The sequence below is a fragment of the Lissotriton helveticus genome, chromosome 8, assembly GCF_964261635.1.
Source record: "Lissotriton helveticus chromosome 8, aLisHel1.1, whole genome shotgun sequence".
Taxonomy (NCBI): domain Eukaryota; kingdom Metazoa; phylum Chordata; class Amphibia; order Caudata; family Salamandridae; genus Lissotriton; species Lissotriton helveticus.
In genome coordinates, this window is record NC_136069.1 from 119,302,165 (window position 1) to 119,325,683 (window position 23,519).

At 41.9% G+C, this 23,519-nt stretch overlaps 1 protein-coding gene across 1 annotated transcript in view; it reads left to right on the forward strand.

The window, feature by feature from the left end:
• The window catches only part of ARHGAP31 (Rho GTPase activating protein 31), a 529,796-nt gene that overhangs the window by 222,014 nt on the left and 284,263 nt on the right, over positions 1 to 23,519 (forward strand). The window contains exon 3 of the mRNA XM_078656718.1: positions 276 to 420. Coding sequence (XP_078512844.1) covers positions 276 to 420 — 145 coding nt within the window. The remainder of the gene's footprint in view (positions 1 to 275; positions 421 to 23,519) is intronic.

Here is a 23,519-nt window from a genome sequence, read left to right on the forward strand (position 1 = left end):
ACCCCAAACACCCCACTGAAGCTATGCCCCTGGCTGTGACAGGATCAGGACAAATTTACACAAATGGACCAGTCCAGAGAGGGCAATAGCATAAAATGGCTGTAACTTGTGGCTGTTATCTGTTTGGTTGACATTAGTCTGGAGCAGAGATAAAAAAATCCAGATTTCAACTAAAAAAAGTGGAAGACATGCCAAAGTAGAGGGATTGTCAAACAGGCTGGGAGCAACTTAAGGTTGATTACAAATTTAAGAGATGGACATTTGTGTCGTTTCAGGCAGGAGTTTGGTTCCGACCAGTGTCCCGACCTGACGAAGGAGGTCTACCTTCAGGACATCCACTGCGTGGGATCCCTCTGCAAGCTTTACTTCCGGGAGCTACCGAACCCTCTGCTCACCTACGAGCTCTACCAGAAGTTCACGGTAAGTCTTCCCCTTCCCTCAGCAAGCCTCATAGATCCTTGTGTAGAATGAACTGTCAAATGGCTTCTCTGTTTTTAAGTGTCTGGGACAAGCTGCCCTTGTTACTCAAGTGAGAAAAATAGTCATAATTTTGCATTCTCTTCTCTCCTGTAGTTGCATATTATGCCTTCATCTGTGGGTCTTCAGCTATTTCTATTTTGCTTCCTGATAGTGTTTGCATTTCCTGATTATTTCTCATCTTTTTTCACAATGCAAGACAACATCCGTAGCCTCCACCATTTTGTTTGCTGCATAAATATTAAGTTCATTTGAAATCCACATAATCTTTTTGTTTCTATGAATGCTTTTTTACCTTTGCCTCTGCCCTATTGTTTCATTTTTTTGACTGTCTTTACGGCTCGAGTATTACAGAGAGAGGCTTTGGCTCCACCCTCAAATTGGTGGTCAGGAGTACACATTTTGATAGGGCAGAAGTTGCATGCCTCCGCCACAAAGCTGTGCTTATTTTGTTTATTTTTCCAGTCGTATGAGCCAGCAGCAGTATGGCTCCCTAGAGAAGGCTCATGAACAAGCATAAAGTATCCCACTTACAATGGGAAGGAGCTAGAGAACTATCAGAGGCACTATGGCATTCTTAAGTATCTGAGATAAGTAGATAATTTACAAAGTTTGTTTTCTCTGAAAGCAGCACAGATCCCCTTCCCTTCCCATCATTATCTTTAGACTTCAGAGTGTAGTTGTGTGTTTGAGAGCTGTATGGGATGCCCAGAGCTACAGCAATCTGCATGCATTTTTAGGTCTGCCTTGACAGAGCAGTTGTCGTCTGACCTTATGTGATCAACAAAAAAGAGCTTTCAGAGTACCATTGAGAGAAGGGCTTAGGCTTCACATATGCATTGGTTTCCCTGAGCAGAGGATTTAATTGGGATGAAGTTGCCATAAAAAAGAATGTTGATATTTTACTTTTTAGCTTGTGGCACACCTAAACCTGATACTAAATACAACAGGACTGAGTTTGTTATGGTGGAAAGCCAATGATCATGCCTATAGACCTGATCTGTTTATTAAGAAATGTTATGAATAAGGCAGTACGCCTGATATATTTATTGTGAAAAGCATTTGTTAACGTCAATTGGCATTTAACCGTGGGCTGTTATTTTTCTGTATTAAAGCCTACAGATAGGTATTTTGATCCATGCAATTTCACAGATTATCGTAGGCAAGGCTTTTGGTGTTGGTTACCCCCTCTGACAAATGGTGGGTATAGTAGATTTGCAATAGGAGATATAATATTTTGCTTTGTCAGCTGCAACTGTGTGCACGTTTATGATGTTATGACTGTATGCCAGCTGGTTAAATTGTGCAAAAGCTTACGTTCAGTACAGTAGATCTGAATTGGTTATTGTGACAAGCCAATGATAACACTTATAAATCGGATTGATGTGCAGGGAAAGGTTATGCCATATGCCATAGATCTGGTCTGTTTAATATGAAAATTTGTGACAAAGCCTGGTTTTGTCTGTGAAGCACATCTGTTAAAGCCAATAAGCCTCTAAGATTGGGTTGCTATCATAATATGTTACAGGCTGTACACAGGTATTTGTTTACGTGCAATCTCACAGATTAACATAGTAGGCAAGTATTTTGGTATTGATCACCCACTCTGACAAACCCTAGGAGTAGAAGATTTTCAGTGTGATTGTTTTTGCTAGGTCATATTGAGCGGGGTTGTATATTGTTTTGTTAACTGCAGTTTTGTACATTTTTGTAATTTTGTAACTGTATGCATGATGGTTGCCAGTTCATGTGCACTTCAGTAGGTATTTGCTGATTATACTGTCAGGCCAGTTTATAATGAAAAGTTATGACAAAGCAAGTAGGCCTGGCTCACTGATTGCGAAAAGAATATGTTAAAGCCAATACAAATCTAAGGATTGATTGTTATTAAACTGTGTAAAAGCCTGTAAGCAGGTATTTTGTAGGGGTGTGCAAAATTCACATACTTTGCTTTCGGATAATTATGTAAAATTGGGTAAACCTAGGCAAAATACACAATTTTAATTTAGCACTATATTTAAGTGTGAGATGCCATTTTAGATGCAAGGACGCAGTTTTAGCTCCTGCACTATAATTTTGCTCCGAATGGTGCCATAATTATGGGTTGTGGCTCAATGGCTTAATTTTGTGAATTAAACATAACAAATGTAACTCAAAATTCCTGAAGGTATGTGAATCACACTGGCTTCATTTAAATTGCATCTTTGCCTAGTGTTTTTCTTTTAATACAGAATCTCACATATTGCTCTATTAGGCAAGCCTTTAAGTGACCCACCCAAATAAACCATGGATATAGAAGATCTGTACTTTAGTAATACATTTGGATTATACAGAATTTTGATTTTATGGTGTTTTGACAACTGTGATTTTTTACATATTTGTAATTTTACTATTGTATACCCGATGGTTCATTTATGGGAACACTTAGTAGGTGTGAGTTGGTTTTGATTACAAGCCAACAATAAAGATTTTAGACTTGATTGTTTGGAATGAAAAGTTTTTATAAAAGTAGTAAGTCTCTCATATAGGGATTTCAGGGTGGAATGTTATAACTTGTACTAAAGTCTATGGATGGCTATTTTGTCAAATAAAATCTCACAGATTATCTTGGAAGAAGAAAGATTTTGGTGTTGTTTGCCCCCGCTGACAACCCCGCTGACAACCCTAGGGGTTGAAGATTTCGCCTGTAATATTTCTTGTTGAAATGTCTCCGAAACCTGCCTGGCTTAGCCGTCTACCAATATCTTGTAATGAAAAAATAAAACACTGAATACAAAAATCCATATATGTAAATATCTTCACATATAGAGATATAGAGGTCCTTAGAGTCAGCCTTCTTCTGTCTGTGGTCTGTCCGAGTGTCATTACACAATGGTTTAGTCAACATCAGTTATTGGCTGTCTTGCCCTGTGAATGACTGTACTTTCTGATCACTCATGTACATCATGTACATCTACCAGAAGATGGATGCATTTCAGTGTCAAGACTGACTGGCCAGGTGTTTATCTTTTAGTTAATTCCTTTTATATTTACCTTTTCTTTTCTTCTCCTCTTTTTATTTAAATATTTCTTAGGAGGATACTGCAGCCCGCTAGGCAGTGATAACGGGTCGCTTTTTGCTTGCTGCGTATTTCATCGGCAGCGCACCATATTCCACGTGACCAGTTCCTTTAAACTAGGGACCGTTATGGAATGCTGTTGCCTATAGTCTATCATTGTTTTAGCATTCCATGATGGCCAACACATTGGTTTTAAAAGTGGTGGCCATGCTAGACCTTTAAAAAATTATAGGCAATGTACAATACCGTTGCAAGATGGACACCTGTTTTGTATATTTAGTTTTGTTATTGCAAGCATATGCCTGCTGTGTTTAGAAAGCAGCATGTTTTCATTTTTCTACTTGTATTCTTTTAATTTATCTTGCCTATCTTGTTGTGTAGTTTTCTATTACAGTTGTAACAGAGGGTGAATGCAATAATGAGTCAGTGGAGGGTTGAATTAATGAATGAATGAGTTCAGCGATGAGTGACAGTGTGCATGTATGAGGAATTATCAACTGTCTAAACCCAACAGTAACACAAAAGTCACTTTCATTCATAAGCCAGCCCTATCGGCTTTGCCACTGCTTGTTTCCCAAGATTTCAAAGATTCTATATCACATCACTTTCTGCTTTATTTCTCTTTCTCTTCTGCCGATATTTATTGGTGTCTTAATGTTCACCGTTATTCTTCTTCCATGCTTTTCTTTCCTTATTCCTCTCTCTTTCCCTCTCACATGCTCTCTGGTGCTTATCTACTTTCTCGTTCCCTCTAGCTCAGTTTTGAACATGGCCAATAAATTACCTGTAACCCGTTCGGTGCTCGCGTCATCCGGGCACTACCTCCTGGTTGCTGCGCACAGCCGTTAGCCGACGCAGCCCCGCCCACTACGTAGAACGCCCACACCGCGGTGGAATGTCTGTTGCGGTAAACGGGTTAATCCTTGGGAAGTGGCGGACATATCCTAAACTCTGCCTCCCGCCAAAGACTTCCAATGCCCTTGTGAATAAGGCACAAGACCCCCTCTACCAGCCACAAGAGTATTTGGCAAGGTACTTGCTGTGCTAAGATTTAGATTAGAAAGAACTTACGATTCTCTAGTTTTATTAGTAGTTACAATAATATTATTAGCGGTAGTTGTAATAGCAGTAGTAATACTAATAATACCAAAAGATATATTAGTATAACTCCTACTAATAATAATAATAATATATTCACTCTCTTGTTGCTGCTACTACTACTGCTTCTACCAATAGTACCAACACTAATAGCATCACTACTCCTACTAATAATAATAATAATGATTATAATTGTTCTCTTTGTAACCCCTTCGCTGCGCTCGTCAGCCAAAGGCCGTCGCGAGCACTACCTCGGTAGTGCTGCGCACGTCCTTTGGCCGACGCGGCCCTGCCTACTCTTTTAAACCACCGCACCATGGCGGAATTCGTGCCGGAATTCGTGCCACGGTTAAGCGGGTAAAAATAACACAATATTGTGTTTTCAGACAGTGCCAGCTACTACTCTTTATTTCTATTTCATACAACTGTAACTAACGGGTATTATTAGTTCCACAGACCCTTGATTTAGTGACCAGAGATGAACGGTTGAGTGGGCGCTGTCTGCATCCACAACCATGACCTGAAAGTTATACACAGACCTCATCAGTGAGCATATAACTCACTTAGCTCTCTTGCACATATGTTAACTAGCTATCATAGTAGTTCTCCTCTGTGAAGCAGAATATTACTTTTAGAAAATGTATTACGTGGCTCACATGCAAGAGGAGGCAAGGAATAGGAGTTAGTTTTTTGAGATGTAAATACAGTTGTCTTTAACTCCTTCATACCTCATAACCTCCCAGCTCAAAACCACACATCAAGAACGCCTGAGGAATTGTGTTCTCTATGGCCGTAGTGCAGGAGAACTACTCTCTGACAATGCTGAAGAGCTCCATGGTGTGGTTGGCGTTTGCTACAATGTGGTTTTCCAAGGCATATTTTTTCGCGTCTTTGAGTCGTTGGAAGTATTTGTTGAGGGCTGAGTTAAAGGTGGTTTGGATGGTACGCCATCTTCTCTCCATTTGATTGCAGCTGCGTCTCATTGTCCTGAGATTTGGCATGTACCAGCTGGCTTGTTTGGTGGATCTGCGAATCTTGGCTTCTTTGATGGGAGCTACTCGGTCGATGGCATTGGTTATCCAGGTGGTGAAGTTCTGAACTGCTCGTTCCAGGTTCGTTGCGGGTTGGGCTGGGTGGTGTTGAGGGTGTACATCCATTGGGTTTGTGTCACCTTGTTCAAGCTGTGGATGGAGCCATTGGGGGGCTAGTGGTAGTGTGTGGTGATCCTGCAATGGTGAAGTGGACGATGGAGTGGTAGGTCCAGCTGAATTCTGTGTCATGGCTGTATTTGACTGGCCGTGAAAATTGAGTTTAGTACGTGTACTGCTCTGTATGTGGGGTCAGAGACCAGATGGGTGAAGCCGATGTTGCCCATGCGTTCCAGGAGGTTAGCAGAGTTAGTGTCTGTGGGGTCGTCCAAGTGGTAGTTGAGATCTCCAAGGAAGATGTAAAGCCTGGATGGCTAGTGGGGTGATGAAGTCGGTGATGGCATCGCAGAAGCCGGTGCGTGGTCCTGGAAGTCTGTAGGTGAGGGTGCCTATGATGGTGGTTTTGTCATTGGTGTGGAGATAGAAGTTGAGGTGTCCTATGATATGTGTGATGTCTTCTTAAGTGGTGGTGCAGCAGGTGATTTCTTTGTGGATGATGGTGTGTCATCTTGTAGCCATTGGGCATTGCGGTTGTGGTGTCGGGGCGGAGGAGGGGTTGAGCCAGGTCTCTGTCATGAAGAGAGATCAGGCATTGAGCAGAAGGCATCGGAGTGGTTCCAGGGCGGTCGCTGTCGGCGAAGGGGAGAGGCGCTGGTTTCCTTGAGGGTGGGAGGTCCTGAGTTGCAGGTGAAGAGACAGCGGTGGCAGGCTAATGGTGCTGCTGTTGATCAAAGAGATGCGAGGCAGCAGTTGTTGTAGCATCCAGGGTCCAGGGCTCTGAGTTCTGTGGAGGAGTATCTGTGGGTGACCGGATGGCCAGGGTTCATGGTACTGAGCGCAGTCTAGTCAGAGACGGACGCAGTCAGAGAAGACTTTGGCATGCTTTCTGTGTGCTGGCGGCACGGTCACAGTGCCTCCTCCATTAAGTAGGTCCTGGGCAGGGGGCAGGTTGCTGGGTCACGAGAAGCGGAAGGGTGAAAGAGTGGGAAAGGAGTGAACGGCTCCTAAGTCGTAAAAATAAACTGAAATGTACTTAAAGGCAGCGATAGAACTAAATCCACCCAAGTCAACAGAGTGATGTAGGCTGAGTCAGGGAGACCTGCTGCGGGGAAGCTGGTCGAGGTCCTGCTTTATGTGGCCATGTTGCGGCCTCCATTAAAAAGGTCCTTGGAGGGGGTGGGACCCTAGGTTTGTGGCAAGCGGGATGGAGAACGGGAAGGAAAGGAGTGAGCGGCTCCCAAGAGGCAAAAATAAACAAAGTGACAAAAATAAACTGAAATGCATTTAAAGGCAGCAATAGAACTAAGGCAGCAAAATCAACCTAGGTAACGGAGAAACATAGGCAAAGTCGGGGAGACCTGCTACGGGGAAGCTGGTAGGGGACCTGCTTAATGGGGTCTCACTGGGTCTCGATTAAGTAGGTCCTGGGGGGTGGCACTGGGTATCGGGAAGCGGGAGGGCAAACGGGCAAGACAGTAGCAAGCGGCTCCTAACTAGCAAAAATAAACAAAGAGGCAAAAATAACCTGAAATGCACTTAATGGCGGCGATAGAACTAAAGTCGCAAAATCAACCCCACGCAATGGAGAGACGTAGGCAGAGTTAGGGAGACCTGCTACAGTAAAGCTGGGCATGCCTGCTTAATGGGTTCGCACTGTGAGAATCAACAGAAATTGGCGTTAGCATGAGCTGAGGCCATTTTGGTAGGGGCATCCATTTTTCTTAGCCTTGGGATTCTGCCGTCTTCACTGTTGCTTGCCTTTCTATTCTGCTTGAGTCAACAGCTTTAGTTAACTCCTCCTATCCTAAGCTAGAGCAATGTATGAGCTCAGAAAGGCCTGTGGCTGCTAGAATGCAACTGTTTTAGAATGCAACTGTCAGGCTATTTCAACTGATGTAGGCAGTTCTGTCTCCCCTCCCACTTTGCTGACTAAGTGATATTTGTCTGACCATGTTAGTCAATAGCTATTTCTACGTATGCCTGTACCTTCTATTTGAGTCTCCATGCTTACTCAGCAACAAACCCAATATGTAAGACCCATGGTTTCTGTATTCCATGTACTGCCTCCTACCGTGCCCGAGGGAGTTGTATTGATGCAGTCCCACTCATGAGTGACTAATAAACTTATTTTTTAATTCCAGCTTCAGTGCCAATCTCTACTTTGTTAGTCTAAGGACCCGTGGACAGAGAAGGGTGAACCCCAGCACCAGTGGGCCACTAAAAAGGCTCATTTCCACAGCCCTGCAACCTCCATTAAGTAGGTCCTGGAAGAGGGGCGGGGTGCTGGGTGACGGGAAGCGCAAGGGCAAATGGACAGGAAAGGTGCAAGCATCTCCTATGCGGCTAAAATAAACTAAGAGGCAGGGTCGGATTGGCAGGGCGGGCAATCGGCCTGTGGCAGAGGCCAGCCTGTGGACCAAATTTTTTATTCTGAGGATCAAGGAACTCCATATACCTGGGCTCATTTTTCCCATAGAGCTGAAGCTTCAGGTGAGAGGTAATCTGAGCAGGCCACATATTAGGCTAAATTGTTCTTTGCAGAATGTCAATAGGGCGTCAGGAGGACGCGCATCATGTGGTGCACTTCCTTCCATGCCGGGACCCCAGAAGGTGTCAGTGAGCCTTTGGGAGCAGCGCACTATGTAGTGCACCTCCTTCCATCCCGGGCCCCAGGAGGCGTCAATGAGCCTTTGAGAGGTGTGTCTTTTGAGCGGTGCAATTAACAAGTCATCAGTGTGGGGAGAAGGCTTATGTCCAGAGCCGGACTGGAAACCACAACCGTCCCTGGCAAAGTGCTCGGCCGGCCCCTCCCTCCCCACTCGGGGGGAGGGGTTGGAGGTGCCGCTGAGCTCTTTGCCGGGGCTGGTATTCGGCCGATTTTGGTACAGGGCCGATTGCTGCAAAAGCGGCCCTGGAACAAAAACGGCCCCCAGGGGCGCAAAACCGTCCCCACCCACGTGGCGCACCGGGGGATTGCCCGGTGCCCGCTATGGCCAGCCCAGGCCTGCTTTTGTCTCCCACAGCAGGTCACAACGACCAAATGGACAATCCTCAGGTGACTGTTGCCAGTTTTCTCTGATTAGGAGTTTCAATCAAATACTGTGCAATGGAATGAGAGAATACAAAAACAAGTATCACCAAAGTTTCAAATAACTTTGCAATTTAAAAAAAAATCTGACTAGATACGAATAAGAAGAAATCACCCTTTTCGGCAGAAATGGTTGCAAATTGCAATTGTGGGACACTTTTTTTTGGGTGCCCTGGCCAATTTTTCATCTCAATCCGACCCTTCTAAGAGGTGAAAATAAACTGAAATGTTCTTAAAGGCAGCAATAGAACTCATATGCAAAATCAACCCCAGGCAATGGAGAGACGGAGGCAGAGTCAGGGAGACCTGTACTTAAGTTGTTTCAGCTATAGTAACATTTCATATGTCCATGCTTTGACAGAATTGTACTACTGTGAGGCCGGTCTGCTTGAAGGCACCCATTGGAACTTTCCACCTGTCAGAAGGGCCTGATTCCTGTGACGTCATGCGTTAAGAACCCTCTGCCACCCTACGTAAAAGAGCGTCCCTGAGCAGCATGCAGCTGTGATCTGCCCCAGCTCGAGGGCTCTGCTTCCTCCTGAGCAGGGGGGAGGGGGGGGGGGGGGGGGTGCCAGCTGAAGCAGGCCTCATTTGTCTTTACAAAGTGGGCTGCCGAGGGGACCCCGCTCCATTTCTTTTAAATATAATTTAATGTACACGCTGCTGCTCAGAAAGCCCTGTACTGTAAATGGCATGTAATGGACAGATAATTAGAACATGATGGATGAGCAGGGCTTCTAACAGGAAGGCGGTAATGGACTCCAAATGGCGCGTGATCACTTAAATGTAACAACGAGGAATTTTACATCCTAAACATAGCATATGGCAGGCCACCACGCTAGGAAACATGTTTTTAACAAAGCGGGGTGAAGGGGGGGGGGGGGGGGGGGATTCTTCTCTGACGCGATCTGCTTTCTGCGGTTTCCTTTCTGTTGCCCAACATCCCCCCCCCCCCCCCCCCCCCGCTGGCCTGACCTGAACTCTTTCCGCCTGACAGGCGAGGAAACGGGGTCTATTAAATTTGCACACATTATGATACAAAGGTCGATCAAAGCCCATAATCAGAACGCTGTATAAAATCGTAAATCGGGTGCAAACAGAGTTTGCACCTGATTTCTCATCCCAAGGACTTACCGAGGCTTTGTTCTGGTGCAGAGTCACACAAAGTGATGCAAACTGGTGCAAAGTGTTGAACAGGACTTTACTTTCCATCACTATTCCTAACTTGCTTTGAAAACGAATCCAAAGTATTGCAAGATAGTGTTTTGTGCTACTTTGAATCCAGGGTCTGTCCAGAGGGGGTACATGGGCGATCCAATGCAACCACTCATGGGTTTTGAGGCAACGCTCTATTTACTAAAAATGTAGACAGGACTTTGTGCCAAAATCTACGCCTCCCCCCAGGCAGGATAAACTTTTGAGAAATGTTTTTGTTCTAACTTTGCATGTGTGCTGTAATGTACAGTGGGGGTTGTTTATGCAGCCCTTGCTTGATTTTAGTGCACCATTTGACATCCCAATAAAATTCAGGGGAGCTCTATTGGAGTCATGGTTCATTTGTGAAAAAAGAGGTGCCGGAGCTCTCATCAGGAGGCAGCTTGCACCAGCCCATTTTTCCTGTTAGCGCCAGCTGAAACAGAACCAACAGCTAACCTTGAAAGTTGGGAGAGGATGTGACGTAATGGTCAGAGCTGCCTACTTTGTAGCTGAGGAACCAGCTTCGAGTCTCGTCATCGACTCAACATCCTGTTATTCTGGGCAAGTCACTTATCTCCCTGTAAATGAATGTGTCCTTAACTAGTGCTTATGAAACACGCCGGTGTTTATGATTAAGTACCGGTGCAGAGCACCAGAAACCACCAGCTCAAATTAAGCACTGCCTTACCCAAATAAATTAACGATAAACGCCAAGAACCCCACACATCTCCCGAACTGACTGACCACACCTTCCAGACAAATCTTGCATAGATTTGCGTATAAATGAGATCTTGTATAAAATGCCCTTGCTCGGAATACATTTGTAAGGTTCGTGGTACCGAGTGTCCCCTTCAGGTGGTCTTTCAGCTAACGTCCTAACTATTTGACTATGAGTTTGCTGTTCAGTCCTTTGTTGTGTGTTGGTTGTATTATGATGCTTGTGGGAGTCATGCGATGTGCAGAGCTAGAATGGTTCTAACTGCCGTCTTTTTTCTGTGATGTTGGAATTTTGCAAATCGGCAGGTCAATTGCACATTGAATGATTTGAAGCAAATCAGCACTGCCTTTCTGCAGGAATGATTCCTGTATCAATTTTAAAAAAGGGCGCAAGAGTAGACGTCGTTCTTTTAACAGACTTTTGCAGTTGCAAATTATGTGCACGAGGTCTTCCATTCCGTGGCTACAAAGTCGAAAGATGCGGTCTCCGGATTTCCTCTTCCATGGTGGAAGGTGTGGTAAGTTCGGCTTTATACCCATCCTGTATTTTAAAAGTTTCTCTTTTAGATTTATGTTGAAATCTTTGCTCAAGTACTTTTGTGGTTAGGCTGCTACATAGTTGACTAGTATGTGCCAACCATGTGCTCTCTTCGCAAGCGCACCCATATCTTTTGCTAATGACAGTGTTTTGATGGCCTTGGTGACTGCTTTCTTGAAGCTGGTGTGGACGCAGATGTCTCCCATAGGTTGTTCATGCCAAGTTGACTTGAGGAGTCTCTGAGAGACAATCCCGCCAGTGAGTTTCTTCTTAGTGAAAGTTAGCCCAAAGTTGCCAGTTCAATGTATCTTGCTCTGCCCCTCTGATCTTATGCCAGCATTTTATAAATGTGCCCCTTATGGCTAGTGACTGCTTCTGTAGCCCAAACTCTAGCCTGTATTTTGAAAGGCTGAAGATTGTTCTGAATGACCTAGTGAATATTTTTTCCACAATTGTGGTGTCTCTTTGTCTCATTGCAAATGAAAAAGAAAAAGAAGGTAGTGTGGCACTCTGTGTTACTTCGAATTTAATTCTTCTCTCAAGGGCGTTTGGGTGCTGACCGGTTTGCTCCCTCTGACCGTTGGGGAGTTCTCAAATATGTATCAGTTCGAAAGCTGTCAGGTTTGACAGTGTAATCAATCGCACTCCTTTTGGAAGATGAATCACTCCAATATTATACCAATTTTAATTTCAAGGTATTCATGCGGTATATCCAAAAGTAGACTGATCAGTATTCATGTTTATTCGTTTATTTATTGTGGTTCTCAAGGTAAGCTGTTACACCACAGCAGTGTGAGAGTTCAACATTAATTCATTCCAAAACCCAATGCATTTCGTGCTGTCTGCACTTCATCAGGGGAAATACATTTCTATAGGGTAAAAATCAAATAAAGTATGATCAATGATAAGGAAGCAGGTCACAGTTTATACATTGCGCAAACAGTATGTACATGAGAATGTGATCTTAATCGATCTCTCTACGTGCTTTTCCATGCAAAAAAAATGACGGAAAAAAGAAAGTGAAAATGTGCAACCCAAGTAAGAATAAAAAGTTGATTTAAGTGAAAATAATTGTGGGAATGTTCAAAGTCGTTCCGTGAAACTTGACTTAAGTGTTGCCACGTAACTCATGTTAAAGGACCTTTACCACCGAGGTCGTGTATGTTAGTAGCGGGTACCATTGGTGTAATCTCCTCATTGCAAGCTGTTATGAAGGCGAGGGTGTCCCTGCGAACCTGAATCTAAGTCTCTAAAGTTAGTGTGTTCTGGTGTACTCACCGGGTAAAACGGCTCGGTAGGACGCGGTGTTGAGCTCCGTGAATCGTGTCCGACATTGGGTCTGAGATTGCATGCGCATGCGCATTAGTGTGTTTTTAAGAAAGTCCCCTCGTAACCCGGAAGTGTGCTAACGAAACCGCCTAACGTCATAAGTAAATCCATTAGATCGGATTAAACAACCCCTAAGTTTATACAATTAAATGTCACATTGAAAAACGTAAAGCTATCAAAAAGTAACCACATTGGAATTAACTACGATACAACAAGAGTGTGTTAAGGGTGGCAGCCATCTTGGTACAGTCTATGTCTAGTAAAAAAATAATTCATTTACATGACAACAGAAATGTGGGTGTTTCGTTTAAAGGGTAATGTGCAAAAAATTCCATAGTTCACTAAGTGGAATATGAACAACCAAAAAATATTAGGTAATGCTCAATTTGTCAACAAAATCATGGAAAGGTACTGTCAAGAATGATGAGATTAAGGAACCTGTTCTGAAAAAATGGTACATTATAAAAAGCAACTGTATTCAAGTCGTTCATTTAACCCCGTAGGGTTGCAGGAATTTAATTTTTTGATCCAAAACATCTCCCGTTGGAGTAGTCTTTTTTTGTTGTCACAGCCTTGCTTCACAGGGACACACTCCAAAACCATAAAACGGATCTGGCTGATGTTATGGCTGTTGGAAATGTAATGTGCTGCCACAGGGGCTTTGATTGTTCGGTTTCTTATGGTACTCTTGTGCTCAGTCATTCTGGTTTTTATTTTCCTCTCTGTCTTTCCCACATAGGGGAGGCCACAGGGGCATTTTAACAAGTAAACCACATTTTTGGAGTCGCATGTGGCATTAGTGAAAAGGTTGATGTGTTTCCCTGTGGTTGGATGGTTGATACTGTTGCCACAAATGATATTGTTGCAGTATCCACAGTTTGCACATGGGATTGTTCCTGTATATTTTTCTTTACCCTTATGTGCATTCTTTTCAATCATATCCTTTATGTTAGCTGATCTTTGATAGGCGAACAAAGGTTTACTAAAAAGTCCTTTGAAATCTGGTTCTTTTTCCACCATTTCCCAATTCTTTACCACAATTTTTTTTTATCTGGTAACTTTGGCTTAAAAACTTGGATACAAACACTGGTCTGTTTTGATTCTTATCCTTGGTGTGTGTTTTGAGTAATTCTTCCCTTGAAATTGTTTGTGCTCTGACTCTTGCTTCTTCCAGAATGTTGTCTGGATATTTCCGTTCATGGAATTTCATCAATGTTTGGTTTGCATTTGTTTCGTAGGTCTCATCACTTGAAGATATTCTTTTCATTCTTAACAACTGTGAATACGGTAGATGTTGTTTCAAGGGCATGGAATGACAGCTGTCAAACATTAACATATTGTTTCTATCGGTGTTTTTGGTGTATACGTCAGTTTGGAAACAATTGTCGTGTAAAGAAACTAGCACATCTAAATATGGGATAGATCCAGTGCTGATTGAATGGGTAAACTGGATGTGGTCATCAATGTCATTGATGTTCTTGATGAAATCTTCTATTTCAGTTGAAGGACCTTTCCAGATGAGAAAAATATCATCTATGTATCTCCAGAATTTATAGATTTTGTTCTGCCATCTAGGATTTTCAAGGATGTTCTCCAATTCTAACCTGTGCATGAAGAGATTTGCGTAGCTAGGGGCCGCGCAATTCCCCATGGAGGTTCCAGCCAGCTGTTGAAAATATTGTTCATTCCAGGTGAAATAGCTGTGGTACAGTGTGAAATGTAGTAATTCTAGCAAAAAGACTTTTAGATCTTGATTGATGTCATGGTTTATTAAAAATGACTCTATGGCTTCGATTCCTTTATTGTGGGGGATGGATGTATACAACGAACATACATCGATGGTACACAAAGTTAATTCCATTGTTTCATCCAATTCTGTCTCTCTGAGCTTAATGAGAAAATCCGTTGTGTCACGAAGATATGTTGACATTTTCTGGACCAGTGGCTGCAGATGACGGTCTAAATATTTTCCTATGGGTTCATGGATTGAACCCTTAGTCGATACAATTGGTCTGAAGGGTGGTTTCATCAGGTCTTTGTGTATCTTCGGTAACATGTGGATACTTGGGCATTTTGGATACTCTTGAATTAGAAATCTTTTCTCTTTTCCAGTGATAGTTCCCATCTCTATCGCTTGGTCAATAATGGTTTTCAAGGTCTCTTTAAATGCGCTGGTGGGATCGTTGGGTAGTATCATGTACAATTTATCGTCGAACACATGCCTGTTAACGCTCTCAAGATAATAATCCGTGTCCATTACGACGATGGCACCTCCTTTATCAGCTTTGCAGCATTTAATTTTTTCGTTCTCAGTGATCTGTTTAATGGCTCTGGTTTCGTGAGTCGAAAGGTTACACCGCTTGGTTGATGGTTTTTTGAACAGCTCCTTTATTTCATTAGTTGTAATTGTTTCATATGAGTCTAGGATTTTGTGACTTACCGGAGCAAGGAATGTGCTTTTACTTTTTAATCCTAACAATGTGTCTTCTGTCTGTGTTGAGGTCATAGGTTCAGTTACAACGTTTGTAAAGAAATGCCTCAGGCGAAGAGTCCTCATAAACTTAAAAAAGCTCACTTCTGTCTCCAGTTCGTTGAGTTTATAAGTAGGTACAAATGAAAGACCCCGTTGTAAAACGGAGATTTGATTCCTAGATAGTCTTTCTTTCAAAATGTTTATCACTAAGTTGTTTTGCTGCGTGTCGATTGGGCTATTGAAGAGCTTGGCTCTCTTTGTGTTCTTGCTCCTCCGGGTTCGACGTGTTGGCTTTGGCCTCTCCCTAAAAAAGGCCTGTCCGATGTTGTGGGTCCGTGTTCGGCTCTGTTGTCTGTCTGTTTTCCTCGTTTATCGGTTCTTTGTGTCTCTTTTTGCATAGAGTCAAAAGATGATGAACTACCTTCATCTGAAGATGTATTTTGAAATGGTTTCTGCTGTCTTCGTTGGGCGTAAACCTCAGCCCAATTATATACCTCCCCAAGCTTGTAATCGATAGTATCGCGCTTGTATTTGCGAATCTTTCTATCATTTATTTCTCTGGTATATTTGTCGAGTTGTATATTGATATCTGTTAAAGCTTGGTCAAGATCTTCTTTTGAAAGATTGTTCTCCAAATTCACTTGAATTCTTTTGATATCCTTGTCAAGGTCTTCTATGACTTTGGATAGTTCTTCCACAATAAGTAAAATAAGGTCTAGTGAACATTTGTTCAAAATTTCATACCAGCGTTCTGTGAATTTTGGATTGTTCCTGCAAAGTGTAGGCTTAAGGGCTATTCGTAGCCCTCTTGGAATTCTTTGGTCCTTGTGATATCTTATTAATGTTCCTACGTGAAACAGACCAGTGTTTGTATCCAAGTTTTTAAGCCAAAGTTACCAGATAAAAAAAATTGTGGTAAAGAATTGGGAAATGGTGGAAAAAGAACCAGATTTCAAAGGACTTTTTAGTAAACCTTTGTTCGCCTATCAAAGATCAGCTAACATAAAGGATATGATTGAAAAGAATGCACATAAGGGTAAAGAAAAATATACAGGAACAATCCCATGTGCAAACTGTGGACACTGCAACAATATCATTCGTGGCAACAGTATCAACCATCCAACCACAGGGAAACACATCAACCTTTTCACTAATGCCACATGCGACTCCAAAAATGTGGTTTACTTGTTAAAATGCCCCTGTGGCCTCCCCTATGTGGGAAAGACAGAGAGGAAAATAAAAACCAGAATGACTGAGCACAAGAGTACCATAAGAAACCGAACAATCAAAGCCCCTGTGGCAGCACATTACATTTCCAACAGCCATAACATCAGCCAGATCCGTTTTATGGTTTTGGAGTGTGTCCCTGTGAAGCAAGGCTGTGACAACAAAAAAAGACTACTCCAACGGGAGATGTTTTGGATCAAAAAATTAAATTCCTGCAACCCTACGGGGTTAAATGAACGACTTGAATACAGTTGCTTTTTATAATGTACCATTTTTTCAGAACAGGTTCCTTAATCTCATCATTCTTGACAGTACCTTTCCATGATTTTGTTGACAAATTGAGCATTACCTAATATTTTTTGGTTGTTCATATTCCACTTAGTGAACTATGGAATTTTTTGCACATTACCCTTTAAACGAAACACCCAGATTTCTGTTGTCATGTAAATGAATTATTTTTTTACTAGACATAGACTGTACCAAGATGGCTGCCACCCTTAACACACTCTTGTTGTGTTCGTAGTTAATTCCAATGTGGTTACTTTTTGATAGCTTTACGTTTTTCAATGTGACATTTAATTGTATAAACTTAGGGGTTGTTTAATCCGATCGAATGGATTTACTTATGACGTTAGGCAGTTTCGTTAGCACACTTCCGGGTTACGAGGGGACTTTCTTAAAAACACACTAATGCGCATGCGCATGCAATCTCAGACCCGATGTCGGACACGATTCACGGAGCTCAACACCGCGTCCTACCGAGCCGTTTTACCCGGTGAGTACACCAGAACACACTAACTTTAGAGACTTAGATTCAGGTTCGCGGGGACACCCTCGCCTTCATAACAGCTTGCAATGAGGAGATTACACCAATGGTACCCGCTACTAACATACACGACCTCGGTGGTAAAGGTCCTTTAACATGAGTTACGTGGCAACACTTAAGTCAAGTTTCACGGAACGACTTTGAACATTCCCACAATTATTTTCACTTAAATCAACTTTTTATTCTTACTTGGGTTGCACATTTTCACTTTCTTTTTTCCGTCATTTTTTTTGCATGGAAAAGCACGTAGAGAGATCGATTAAGATCACATTCTCATGTACATACTGTTTGCGCAATGTATAAACTGTGACCTGCTTCCTTATCATTGATCATACTTTATTTGATTTTTACCCTATAGAAATGTATTTCCCCTGATGAAGTGCAGACAGCACGAAATGCATTGGGTTTTGGAATGAATTAATGTTGAACTCTCACACTGCTGTGATGTAACAGCTTACCTTGAGAACCACAATAAATTAACGAATAAACATGAATACTGATCAGTCTACTTTTGGATATACCGCAGGAATACCTTGAAATTAAAATTGGGATAATATTGGAGGGATTCATCTCCCAAAAGGAGTGCGATTGATTACACTGTCAAACCTGACAGCTTTCGAACTGATACATATTTGAGAACTCCCCAATGGTCAGAGGGAGCAAACCGGTCAGCACCCAAACGCCCTTGAGAGAAGAATTAAATTCGAAGTAACACAGAGTGCCACACTACCTTCTTTTTCATTTGCCAAAATTAACTGACCCAACCAGTGTGGGCACCTATCGACCATTCTAATAATAATTATGGAGTACGAAGACATTTCGAACTTAACCGAAAACAGAGCAAATACATTTGCTTTTTCCACTGAGGAAACAAATAGAATCTATGCACTGATACAGGAAGCAGATCCCACAGCCACGGGTACTTTCTCATCACAGAGCCTGTTGAAACAATTACTGTACACTTCTAAGAGGATTATAAACCAGAAACTTCACGTAGGAACATTAATAAGATATCACAAGGACCAAAGAATTCCAAGAGGGCTACGAATAGCCCTTAAGCCTACACTTTGCAGGAACAATCCAAAATTCACAGAACGCTGGTATGAAATTTTGAACAAATGTTCACTAGACCTTATTTTACTTATTGTGGAAGAACTATCCAAAGTCATAGAAGACCTTGACAAGGATATCAAAAGAATTCAAGTGAATTTGGAGAACAATCTTTCAAAAGAAGATCTTGACCAAGCTTTAACAGATATCAATATACAACTCAACAAATATACCAGAGAAATAAATGATAGAAAGATTCGCAAATACAAGCGCGATACTATCGATTACAAGCTTGGGGAGGTATATAATTGGGCTGAGGTTTACGCCCAACGAAGACAGCAGAAACCATTTCAAAATACATCTTCAGATGAAGGTAGTTCATCATCTTTTGACTCTATGCAAAAAGAGACACAAAGAACCGATAAACGAGGAAAACAGACAGACAACAGAGCCGAACACAGACCCACAACATCGGACAGGCCTTTTTTAGGGAGAGGCCAAAGCCAACACGTCGAACCCGGAGGAGCAAGAACACAAAGAGAGCCAAGCTCTTCAATAGCCCAATCGACACGCAGCAAAACAACTTAGTGATAAACATTTCGAAAGAAAGACTATCTAGGAATCAAATCTCCGTTTTACAACGGGGTCTTTCATTTGTACCTACTTATAAACTCAACGAACTGGAGACAGAAGTGAGCTTTTTTAAGTTTATGAGGACTCTTCGCCTGAGGCATTTCTTTACAAATGTTGTAACTGAACCTATGACCTCAACACAGACAGAAGACACATTGTTAGGATTAAAAAGTAAAAGCACATTCCTTGCTCCGGTAAGTCATAAAATCCTAGACTCATATGAAACAATTACAACTAATGAAATAAAGGAGCTGTTCAAAAAACCATCAACCAAGCGGTGTAACCTTTCGACTCACGAAACCAGAGCCATTAAACAGATCACTGAGAACGAAAAAATTAAATGCTGCAAAGCTGATAAAGGAGGTGCCATCGTCGTAATGGACACGGATTATTATCTTGAGAGCGTTAACAGGCATGTGTTCGACGATAAATTGTACATGATACTACCCAACGATCCCACCAGCGCATTTAAAGAGACCTTGAAAACCATTATTGACCAAGCGATAGAGATGGGAACTATCACTGGAAAAGAGAAAAGATTTCTAATTCAAGAGTATCCAAAATGCCCAAGTATCCACATGTTACCGAAGATACACAAAGACCTGATGAAACCACCCTTCAGACCAATTGTATCGACTAAGGGTTCAATCCATGAACCCATAGGAAAATATTTAGACCGTCATCTGCAGCCACTGGTCCAGAAAATGTCAACATATCTTCGTGACACAACGGATTTTCTCATTAAGCTCAGAGAGACAGAATTGGATGAAACAATGGAATTAACTTTGTGTACCATCGATGTATGTTTGTTGTATACATCCATCCCCCACAATAGAGGAATCGAAGCCATAGAGTCATTTTTAATAAACCATGACATCAATCAAGATCTAAAAGTCTTTTTGCTAGAATTACTACATTTCACACTGTACCACAGCTATTTCACCTGGAATGAACAATATTTTCAACAGCTGGCTGGAACCTCCATGGGGAATTGCGCGGCCCCTAGCTACGCAAATCTCTTCATGCACAGGTTAGAATTGGAGAACATCCTTGAAAATCCTAGATGGCAGAACAAAATCTATAAATTCTGGAGATACATAGATGATATTTTTCTCATCTGGAAAGGTCCTTCAACTGAAATAGAAGATTTCATCAAGAACATCAATGACATTGATGACCACATCCAGTTTACCCATTCAATCGGCACTGGATCTATCCCATATTTAGATGTGCTAGTTTCTTTACACGACAATTGTTTCCAAACTGACGTATACACCAAAAACACCGATAGAAACAATATGTTAATGTTTGACAGCTGTCATTCAATGCCCTTGAAACGACATCTACCGTATTCACAGTTGTTAAGAATGAAAAGAATATCTTCAAGTGATGAGACCTACGAAACAAATGCAAACCAAACATTGATGAAATTCCATGAACGGAAATATCCAGACAACATTCTGGAAGAAGCAAGAGTCAGAGCACAAACAATTTCAAGGGAAGAATTACTCAAAACACACACCAAGGATAAGAATCAAAACAGACCAGTGTTTGTATCCAAGTTTTTAAGCCAAAGTTACCAGATAAAAAAAATTGTGGTAAAGAATTGGGAAATGGTGGAAAAAGAACCAGATTTCAAAGGACTTTTTAGTAAACCTTTGTTCGCCTATCAAAGATCAGCTAACATAAAGGATATGATTGAAAAGAATGCACATAAGGGTAAAGAAAAATATACAGGAACAATCCCATGTGCAAACTGTGGACACTGCAACAATATCATTCGTGGCAACAGTATCAACCATCCAACCACAGGGAAACACATCAACCTTTTCACTAATGCCACATGCGACTCCAAAAATGTTGTTTACTTGTTAAAATGCCCCTGTGGCCTCCCCTATGTGGGAAAGACAGAGAGGAAAATAAAAACCAGAATGACTGAGCACAAGAGTACCATAAGAAACCGAACAATCAAAGCCCCTGTGGCAGCACATTACATTTCCAACAGCCATAACATCAGCCAGATCCGTTTTATGGTTTTGGAGTGTGTCCCTGTGAAGCAAGGCTGTGACAACAAAAAAAGACTACTCCAACGGGAGATGTTTTGGATCAAAAAATTAAATTCCTGCATCCCTACGGGGTTAAATGAACGACTTGAATACAGTTGCTTTTTATAATGTACCATTTTTTCAGAACAGGTTCCTTAATCTCATCATTCTTGACTGTACCTTTCCATGATTTTGTTGACAAATTGAGCATTACCTAATATTTTTTGGTTGTTCATATTCCACTTAGTGAACTATGGAATTTTTTGCACATTACCCTTTAAACGAAACACCCAGATTTCTGTTGTCATGTAAATGAATTATTTTTTTACTAGACATAGACTGTACCAAGATGGCTGCCACCCTTAACACACTCTTGTTGTGTTCGTAGTTAATTCCAATGTGGTTACTTTTTGATAGCTTTACGTTTTTCAATGTGACATTTAATTGTATAAACTTAGGGGTTGTTTAATCCGATCTAATGGATTTACTTATGACGTTAGGCGGTTTCGTTAGCACACTTCCGGGTTACGAGGGGACTTTCTTAAAAACACACTAATGCGCATGCGCATGCAATCTCAGACCCGATGTCGGACACGATTCACGGAGCTCAACACCGCGTCCTACCGAGCCGTTTTACCCGGTGAGTACACCAGAACACACTAACTTTAGAGACTTAGATTCAGGTTCGCGGGGACACCCTCGCCTTCATAACAGCTTGCAATGAGGAGATTACACCAATGGTACCCGCTACTAACATACACGACCTCGGTGGTAAAGGTCCTTTAACATGAGTTACGTGGCAACACTTAAGTCAAGTTTCACGGAACGACTTTGAACATTCCCACAATTATTTTCACTTAAATCAACTTTTTATTCTTACTTGGGTTGCACATTTTCACTTTCTTTTTTCCGTCATTTTTTTTGCATGGAAAAGCACGTAGAGAGATCGATTAAGATCACATTCTCATGTACATACTGTTTGCGCAATGTATAAACTGTGACCTGCTTCCTTATCATTGATCATACTTTATTTGATTTTTACCCTATAGAAATGTATTTCCCCTGATGAAGTGCAGACAGCACGAAATGCATTGGGTTTTGGAATGAATTAATGTTGAACTCTCACACTGCTGTGGTGTAACAGCTTACCTTGAGAACCACAATAAATAAACGAATAAACATGAATACTGATCAGTCTACTTTTGGATATACCGCATGAATACCTTGAAATTAAAATTGGGATAATATTGGAGGGATTCATCTCCCAAAAGGAGTGCGATTGATTACACTGTCAAACCTGACAGCTTTCGAACTGATACATCTTTGTCTCATTGCCTCATTCCCGTAGGTTATTGCTGGTAGGAGTTTGGCTTGTATAACCTCTAATAGGAGGGCCAATGAAGGGTCCAGCAGTCACTTTCTTTAAAGTCTTCATGGCAAAGGATATTGTATTGCCTTTTCGTTTTAGTGCTTCCGTTTGACGCCTTTGTTGTCTAGTAGAACACCCAAATATTTGTTGATTCTAGTCGATGAGTGTCTAGATGCCAGCAGTATTTTTTCCTTTTATTGAGATTTATGGTCCTTGTTTTAGTTTTGCCTAAGTTGATTTTCAGGGTGTTCTCATTAGAGTATTCCTCAGTTACATCAAGTAAGAATTGAAGTCCTATTGGTGTTCGACTTACTAGGACTAAGCTGTCTGCATATAAGAGATTAGGGATGGTCGTCTTGCCAAGCTTAGGGGCGTGCGATGTGCAATTGTCTAGCTTTGCAGGTAGGTCTTCCATGAAGAGATTGAATAACATGGGAGCTAAGGCGTACCCTTGTTTTAGCCCTTGATGTTTGCGATGCGTCTTGAGAGGTGTGTTCCTGCCCCCAGTTTGATTTTGACCAAGGAGTCGGTGTGTAGTAGTACTAGTTGATATAGTAGAGATGGCGGTATGCCCCATCTTTCTAGCTTCTGCCATAATTTTGTTCGGTCTATGTGGTCCAAGGCAGAGCTGTAGTCGGTAAAACACAGATATGTTGTAAGCGTCGATTAATAGGGTTAGGGCCATTATGTTAGTGGTAGTTCCCATGTGTTTGCAGAAACCGGTCTGGTTTATTGGTATGATTGATGAGGCTGTGGTCCAAGTTTTCAATTCTTCCAGGATCAATCCTGCATAGTATTTGGCTTCATTGTCAATCAAAGCGACAAGGTAGTAGTTTTCCACATTGCCCTTGTCACCCTGCTTGTAGATTGGTGAAATTATTGATCCTTTCCACGAATCTGGGATTTTTTCACTGGACAAGATCTCGTTGTATACTGGTCTCAGATGTCGGACCAAAATTCTGGATCATGTTTATATAGAATTGGTGGAATCCCATTTGGGCCTGGGGCTCCTTCTGGCCTTCCTTTTGCTATTTGCCTCATTATTTGTAGTTTTGCTATCTTGAGTAAATCATCTCTAGGTTATTGCGTTGATTCATTTCCTGGGCTTTCCTTGCCTGCTTCGGAGCGATTATCATTGTTGTCTAGTTCCCGTTGTGTCACATTCGCCAAGATTGCCCCAGGCTCTTCAGACTGAAAATTTCTATTCCGGTCAAGGATGTTGAAGTGGTCATGAAGGTATGTAGC